The sequence below is a fragment of the Cololabis saira genome, chromosome 9 (genome assembly GCF_033807715.1).
Source record: "Cololabis saira isolate AMF1-May2022 chromosome 9, fColSai1.1, whole genome shotgun sequence".
Taxonomy (NCBI): Eukaryota; Metazoa; Chordata; class Actinopteri; order Beloniformes; family Belonidae; genus Cololabis; species Cololabis saira.
In genome coordinates this window covers 11,529,089-11,538,035 of record NC_084595.1, presented here as the reverse complement: position 1 = coordinate 11,538,035, position 8,947 = coordinate 11,529,089, and the positions used below count along the sequence as shown (strand labels likewise).

Below are 8,947 nucleotides of genomic sequence, written 5' to 3'. Positions count from 1 at the left end.
TCTCTAAATAATGTTCATCTTTTTCTCCACTTCCAAACAGAAGTAAAAGTTTTCTGTACTATAATCCTTTCCCTTCCAGTCATTTAAGTGGGACTCTGCTATTATTTCAGAAGCAACTTATATTGCTGCCACTGGGTTTGAGGGGTCTGGAGAAACTGGATTAAATATACAGTGCATGTGGCTTAAACTTCATACATTACTGTGATTAATGACAGCTGCTCCAGTTCTGGTAAGAAGAAGGATTTTGAGGGTGGAGGGACAAGAGAGTAAACGCTTACAGTATGTGATCACTGATCTGCTGCATTACTCCACAATGCAATTTCTTTGTATTCCTCCTCTCCCTCCCTCATTCCCCTCTGTAAGCAGTAATCTCCGCTCACTCTCACTGCCTCGCAGCTCTCTGCCCTGCCACAGTGCTTCTCTCTCTCTTATCGGCTCTGTTTTCTTCCCCAGCAAGGATGACATCCCCGGATTTGATGAACCAGCGAGGCTCTCATTCTGGCTGGAGGCTTCTGAGGGAGACCCCACATGAACAGGCTTACTGGACGACGAGGTGCTGTATCTAAGCAGCTCCGCTGACAACCTGACAGCTCTCACGGTTTCTGGGTAAGTGCCGTACTCTTCTACTTAACGTCCTATCACACATCAGCAACGGGGGGAAAACAATGCATGTAGGATCCTCATTTTTACAGCTACAGTGGTTGTTGTTTTCTTCATTTCTTCATTTTAGTACGTTCAAACTATCCCTTCATATCCTGACTGACACTACCGCAAAATGTGAAGAACGACGAGCTACAGCAGAAAGAGTAGCACTGATCTCATGCAGCAGCAGCTGTATCTCATCTGGCAGGGCTGAGCGCTACTCTTGGTCACGACGCTGAAATGCTGTGTCTCCGTTTGCCCATCTCTCCTCGTTGCCGAGCTCACTGAAGCACACACTCATACAGATGGCTATCACTCCCTCGGCTGATACTCACAAACTCAATTTTTTTGCCGATGGTCACAAAAAGACCACACTAAGCCTCTCTTTTTCAATCTCAGAAATCTGATTAAAATATATAGGACTGAGGAAGTTTTGGTAGCAAACTTTATCTTTTTCTAGGTGTGCATCACCTACGGTATAGACCCTTCAGATGATCTCACCTTAAGCCTCCACTTACTGAGGGGCTGAAGAACTTGAGGACAAGATTGGCTGCGGAAAGACGGCTGAAATCTCAAAGTCAGGAGGAAAAAGTATAGCACGATGAGGAATGTGGTTGGAGGAAAGTATCTCTATGGTAACAGCAGGTTTTTCCAAGGGTAGAGGAGAGGTGAAGGAAGCTTACTGCTTCTTGCTGGCATCTATTCAGCTGGATCTGGAATTACAGCACTGACAGGACTTTTACAGCCAGAGCAAAGCAGAATATTAATAAAGAGAGAGAAAAAAATGTGATGTGACTATAAAGGTGCTAAGACTACTTACACAAATTGGAAAATATTAATATGGTGCATGCTTCATAGGTTTTCTATGATATATGTACTTTTTTTAAATGTAAAAGTTTTCCAAAAGGTCTATGCAGTCACATCTGCTTGGTTTAACTGATAGCTAATGTTGGTGGAGGCAGAGAAAACTGCTGGTAGATGGTGAAGTATTACGCAACTATATCTGTGCATAATGTAAAAGCAAGTGACTCTAGAACAGAGCTGCCAGTGCTAGTGCGAGGAGCGGAAAGAGAGCTCCACAGCTCCATATCCACAAGTGTCATTTCCCCAAAAGGCTTCTCCAGAAGCCCACGTCAGTCCTACTTGTCATCGACGTATGTGATATAATGATAGGCTGGAGTTTTCAAGTCCTTTTCCAAGTGCTCAGCACAAGTTCCATAGATTCACTTATCTCAACCACTGCATATGAATAATACTTGAGTGGCGGAGTATTCAAGAGTCAGTCTGTAGAGCTGATATGGCTCAGTGAGAAGTGACAGTGAGCACAGCGCCACCTTGCTATGGGGGACAGTCACTGTGCAACAACTATGCCATATGAGAGCTCAGGAAGGATACAGTACATGCCAATTAGCAAATAGAGAGTAATTAGGCCTTTATTTGAATCGATTTAAGCCTGTATTGCAATACTGGATTCTTGGAAGTTATTTTACCATGACAACGTATCTGTCCATAAATAGTTGTGTGGAAAGTGCAGGTGCGAATATTGCTTACAAACTGTTTCAGACTGGATTTTGATTTGAAACACAGATTCATGGAGCTGCAGATTCTTATTTCAATCAGGGAACCGTTTGTGGAAGTAGCCTGAGCCGCCGCAAGGGGTGTGCGAACTGTGCGACCGCACGGGGCCTCGCGCCCCAGGGGGCCTCGCGCTATGGGCCGTTTTTTTTTTTTTTTTTTTTTCAAAAATTTTTTTTTTTTCGTTTTTTCCCTTATAAATATCAACAGTCACGTTCCATTACAGAACTAAATGTGTACTAGTCTGTGCATATCAATAAATATATGTGCAATGATGCGCGTGTCTGTTGTTCAATACAACTGCATCTGACCAAGCGCAGACACAAGGTGCTCTGATCCAGACGGTGGAGTTGGAACAAACTGTCACACAATGTCGAGAGAACGATTCAGGAAATTTCCATCAGGGGATGAAAAAAGAAAAAAACTAAAGCAAATGGAAGAGTTTAATGCCTCTCTGAAAGGCTTGTTTGATAAATTTGTTACAAAAATCACCGATCCGACGTCGAGGCAAGCCCAGATGACGATGAGGCAGGGGAAGGTATCCAGTATTTTGCTAATTGGAGAGTTAAAATTGCGCATATAGACACCCGATCCGACCCGAAAAACCCAAAAATCTTGCAGCCCCCCCAGCCATTTCGCACAGCGCCTCGCAAATCTCCCAGGCGGCTCTGCCTGAGGCATAATCTATCTATCCTGACTCTGTATTGCAAATGTGTTGTTGTCATGACAATAGGCATAACATGTCTCTTAGTATACAAAAAAAAGGATGATCTGAAAGATCAATGCAGAAGGGAGTAGATGGAAGGACAGTGAGCTTGTTCTTTTGAGAGGAATCTATGCCACTACAGAGTTTCAACAGGTTTGTGACTCACGGCTGCCTACAGTCCATACAGTATCTCTGGCCTCTGGTCAGCCAGACTGAATGTAGAGCAACAACACGACTAGGATGCAACCTCTCTCCACTCTCCTCCTCTTCAACAACTCTGACTCACAGCCCAGCACACATTATTCAACCCACGAAAAAGAGCTCCTCGACTGAGTTGGAAGCCAGTGTTCTGCTCTGTTGTTGATGAGCTCTCATAAACAGCTACTGTTAGTCACGTGTTTCGCGTGGATCCAGAACTGTGTGGCTTTTTACGGATGAACAACCAACATATTCATCGCGGAGTTTTTAACTAATCCAGACCAGCCAGATCAGCGGTGAGACTGTCATTTCAGTCGCTGTAATGAGGTGTTAAAAGAATAGTTATTGCCTGCAGGAAGTTAATTATTGCAGAGGAGGAGCCCAGCTATACACTCCGTTGGCTCATGTCATTATGGACATTCAGCAAGCGCTTGAGGAAGACAGCCAGCTCTGCTTCCCATCTGGTGCCTCATGCTAGGATGGTAACCGCCACCTGAACCCCTGGCTGGCTGCTGTGGAAATTTAGTTTTGAAGTAAATAACTCTAAGTAATGCAGTAATGTTGGCGTTTGAACACACAAAAAGATGCGTGGGATTCATTAGCAGTAGACACAAAGCATGGTCTAAATAAAATAGCTTGTCACATGACCACCAGCAGGGAGAATTTGACCAGAAAACAGCAATATGTGCTGGTGATGACACCTTCCTTACAGGCTGGAGATCAGCAGGGGCACGACAAAGCTAGCACTTTGCTCATGCATCATCACTCAGTACAAGCCGCCTGCTCCGCCATCATGTCATGCTACTCAAAGTAGCGCTCCACCCTGAGTTGGGATGCAGCTCGGGTACATGCTGTGTGCCCTGCTGAGTTACTGAACAGCTTCACCCAGCAACCCCCCCCACCCAAACGACCCTTGAAAATGACATCAGTCAAAAGTTTCACAATGTAATCTCCTGCACACTTGCTCCTTCCCATGATCTTTTATCAAGCATTTCGTCACATTGTTAGAAAATACTTTCTCTAGTTAAACCCATTATATAAAGTACAGCAAAAGACAGTTTGCATCTCTTATGTCTGTTTATTTTTAATTTTTATTTATTTATCTTATTTCATTTTTTTATTTTTATTTCTTTTATTTTTATTTTTTTTATCTATTTATTTATTTATTTATTTTTTGTTGTTTTGTGTGTCCTGTATTTTATTTTATCACTTTATTTTTCCTATTATTATTGTCTTCAGTCAGAGTTTGATTGGTAATTGGTACTTACTTTGGCACCTGTTTATAATTACGTATTTTGCAGTGTGTGTATTTTGGGGTGTTTGTTATGTTAAGTTTTGTGTCCTTATTTATTTTACTTGTTTTTTTTTTGTGTGTGTGGTAAAATATAAAACGGGGTATTCTGTCAAATCCTTTAAAAATATGTTTATTGTGTTATATGCATTACATGGACTACCCAATAAAGAAGCATGTTAAAAAAAAAAAAGGACAGTTTGCATGTTTTGTTTTTTGTGGTACCATCATGCAACAGTAAAAACACATAGCCAAGCCTGAATTGAGCCTGTAACTGTAGGGAGGAGTGGGAGGTGAGCCTGTGCTTTTAATAGACATTCCCTCTGTCGTTCATTCTTCTGCTTGTACTTGATCACAAAAAGTTGCCAAATATATCCAGTGGTGGTAAAAGGGCCTGTTGTGGGAGCTATTCTATTCATAGCCTTTGCTGACATACAAAACGCTCACTTTTGGCCATAACAGTAATGAATCTCAGTCGTCTACTATCTGCTGTCGTATCTGCTGCATGTTCACATCTGATCACATCCACCCCCTGGAGGACCTCGTATATACGTTATGAGTGCGTTATGAGAGTCTCAGGGCTTGTTTGTGACATTTTTGCTGTCACAGCTGATATTAACATACGTGGTCTTTGTTTACTTGCACTTAAAAGAATGATTTTGAGGAATCTGTACTTTAAAATGTGTTTATGTTGAGTGTTTTAACGTAAGAGCGCCGCGTCAGCCTTTCCGCTGTCAGGAGAGGCTCAACACTGTTTCTTGTCATAGTCTCTATCAACCATTTCCTCTCTTCACAGATTAGTGATTACGTCCATCAACTCTCAAGATAAGACAATCTCCGTAGGAAAAAACCTACGGTAATTACTTTTAAAAGACAAAACAGGAATTCCCGGACAAATGTCACAGGTATTACTCCTCTAATGGTAAGAGTTTATTTTTAGAGCGAGCCTAATCAGCTCTGTTTGTCAGTTTGAGTTTACCTTGTTTTCTTGTATTTATGTATTTTTGTACAGCACTTGCTGTTTGTGAGGATAGGATTTAACATGATTACAGAGGAAGTGATCTTAAAATCTCATTTTAAGCTTGTGATTAAGTGCAGTACGTATGTATGAGGTAACAACCTTGCAAAAAGTAAAATAGCAATGCCATATTTATCATTTTTAACACAGGAAATAAGAATTTTTTACATTCATTATACATCTCATCATGTATTTATGAAGTCTGATTTCTTTTTTTTTTTTTCAAAAATACATATGGTTGCAAGTATAAGTTGTCATGCACTGGATTTCAAGAAATCTCACAGGAAAGCACTTTAGCAGTTGGTGACTGGAGTAAGGAGGAAAAAAAATATTGTGAAGTTGCTTGTGCCATCTCTCATCGTTAAAGCATCCTGACCTTGTAATAATAATAATAATAATACCCTTTTTTCAGGTTGAGCAAGAGATCTCACTGGTACAGAGGAAGATGTCCGACCTCGAGTCCGTGCTCCAGCAGAAGGACATAGAGCTAAAGGCATCGGAGACTCAGAGGACAATCCTGGAGCAGAACCTGGCAACGTACATCACAGAATGCAGTGTAAGTGGTTCTGTGGAGGCAAACACAATCGCCACATGGAGAATCCCACTAGTTTACAATATACTTTTTTATGTAATGTGTTATATATTTACAGATAAGAGTAAGAAGCACCTCTCAATGGAGCTTCATAAAAATGAACCCAATAAGTCTTGGTTTGGAGTCAGTTCTTAACACAGTACCATTTCAATTCAATATATATACATTTGTTATATATATATATATATATATATATATATATATATATATATATATATACAGAAGAAAAAAAATTAAAAATAGGAGTGACTGGAAACAAAAATTTAAAGCTTTTAAGGTTTTAAAATTGGCAATCAGTTTGAACTTTGTCTATTGCTCTGACTGTTTTTATCTTCATAAATCTTCATTAGTATTAGAAAATACAAGTTGTAAGACCAAGTAGAGCTTTCTACAGGCTTTCATAATGCAGATTGGCAATATTAAGAAATGTATGACACACTAAAGGAGGGTCTAACCATATTGGACGAGACATATTGACATAATAAGGCAATAATGTCGGGTCTGTAATGTGTAAATGGAACCAGTTCGTAAAACTTCCAGAGTTGGAGTTAGTAAGAGCCAAGCATCATCCCCTGGTGCACGTAGCGCACAACAAACATCAGCTTCAGGCACTTTGAGAATACAATTCGACTTGAGCCAATTTAAACTAATCAGTAATAATTGCCTGGCTATGGAAAACAACAGATTGAACCAAGACTTTTCCTTTATACTATTCCCCATCTTGAAGTACAAGGTGAATGTAGAAAGAAAAAAACTCCCCACAGGTTTCAGGACATTAACATTACAGTTTATTATCCTTAGCTGGTCACCTGACTGAAATATATATATGATATATATATGCCTTGGTTTCAGAGTCTGAAGCGCAGTTTGGAACAAGCACGCATGGAGGTGTCACAGGAGGATGACAAAGCGCTGACGCTTCTCCACGACATCCGGGAGCAAAGCAACAAGCTTCAAGAGATCAAAGAACAGGTAGGACGGCGCCTCAGCTGGGGCACAGCTGGATCTTTTGTTAAAGGTATTGTGACATGAAAAACACATTTTTCTTGATTTTTTGTGTTTTGTTGGGTGTCTTGACATCAATTACACCCAAAAAACAACAAACTTTTAACATTCAGTGTATTGTGTGCTTTCTGGGATTTTCCGCATAACTATGCAAAAACGGCGCACCTGGTTTGCTGGCGGATCGTTACGTAACGATCCGCTAAATCACCGCCCCCTCCACCCAGCTCCCTGCCTCCTCTCCTCTCCAGCGCACCATAAAGGCTGATTTATGGTTCCGCGTTACACCGTATGCTGAACCCTACGGCGTAGGCTCTGCGTCGATTTAACGCGGAACCATAAATCAGGAGCTGTTTAGAGCCTCTTCTGTTCTAATCACCGGAGGAAAACTACTAAGAAGACCCGCGGCCACTGACTGGACTTAAGATAAGGAGACACTGCTGCTTGCATGCCTTTATTTTTATGATTGTTTGCTGTGGACTGTCTGCTTCGCCCTGCTGCTTTTCCGTGCCTGCTTCGCCTGTCGCTCCCGGCTTAACTCTCCGACGCCGCTGTGAGCGTATTGCTCGCGGGGAGCTGCGGTCCCGGTCCTCTGGTCCCGGTTGGACTTCATCCCCCCTGTAGTCGCCCTGTCTGGGCTGTGTGTGTGGGTGTTTGTGGTCGGTGTGCGCGCGTGTGTGTGAAGACGGCAGAAGTGTGTGGCGGTTGGTTGGAGGAGGTTTGGAGGAGGAGCGGAGCAATGATTGACAGGAAAGGGGAAAAAGGACCCGTTTTTCACGGCGCAAAAAAACACTGTAACAAAAAGCCAGGAATGGAGTACTACAGTGAAGTTTTTCTTGTTACACTCTTTTAGACACATTTGAGGGATGTTGGCCAAGACTTTTAATAGTGTTAAAAGCATGTTAAAAATGATGTCACAATACCTTTAAGATATTCAACACAATCCCAATGATGCAGACTCCAAACTAAATCGACCAATCAGAAAAGCTGAGGTCCAATTAGGCAAATAAGTAAATACCAGTTAAAGCATTGCCTTGCAAGAAAACAGCGGAAGTAAATCTCATGGCAGCTTGTTTCTCAACTGTAAGTCTGCAGCCATTCATATCATGGACGGATGTTTTCAGTGACAGGGAAAACTGTGATGCACGGGACCCAGGTAATATCTTTACAAGCAGCAGTAGATCAAGAATATCACTTGATGGCATGATGGAGCAGGCCAAGTCACCAAGGCAGAGTGTGTGGGTTGTGGGTGCTAATTTTTGACGAGCACATGATGTAGGCGTCCCATCAGTCGGGGTGCAGTCAGGATAATATTAAAGGCCTAAAGCAAGTGCAGAAATGCCTTTTGTTCTAAAGCATGTTTATGTCATTATCATCATCACTGTTATTTTTGTTTGTTGTTATCCTTGAACATCATCAATTTTGATAAGCTGTCCTACGTGTATAAAGAGTTTATGAGAACTAAAAACTCAGAGTCAAGTCAGAGTGTTATTACTCTGGAATTAATTCATTTCTGCCGGTTACTGAAATCACATATGAGGGATTCTGTGCGCGTGTGGCTGCGCATGAAGACGTTTTGCCAGTTGTGAGAACTCTGCTGTCACAGGATTGATAGTTTTATAGAAAAAGAAAGTGAAACACCTTCTTGCTGTCATTATCCACCGTGTTTTTCTCATAAAGGTAATAGAATAGCAACCTGTTTTTTCTCAGCCTACACTAGTGCTGGTTACCAAGCGCTGAATATATTGTGCAACGGTTGCCATGGAGACGAGAGCCATATACCTAGAGTGAGGAGAGAACTGATGCAGTGGGCAGGCGTCTATAATGAGCTGCTTGGGCCTTAGCTCACACTGTTTGAGGAACACTGACCATCACTTCATTTACCGCCCATATAAAAATACATATTTGTAAAAGAGGATTGCG

At 41.7% G+C, this 8,947-nt stretch overlaps 1 protein-coding gene across 1 annotated transcript in view; it reads left to right on the top strand.

Annotated features, from left to right (window-relative positions):
- Positions 1 to 491: 491 nt before the first annotated feature.
- LOC133451438 (citron Rho-interacting kinase) overlaps positions 492 to 8,947 on the top strand; it is a 76,023-nt gene continuing 67,567 nt past the window's right edge. The window contains exons 1-4 of the mRNA XM_061730487.1: positions 492 to 606; positions 5,209 to 5,317; positions 5,843 to 5,986; positions 6,875 to 6,994. Coding sequence (XP_061586471.1) covers positions 5,309 to 5,317; positions 5,843 to 5,986; positions 6,875 to 6,994 — 273 coding nt within the window. The 5' untranslated portion in view covers positions 492 to 606; positions 5,209 to 5,308. The remainder of the gene's footprint in view (positions 607 to 5,208; positions 5,318 to 5,842; positions 5,987 to 6,874; positions 6,995 to 8,947) is intronic.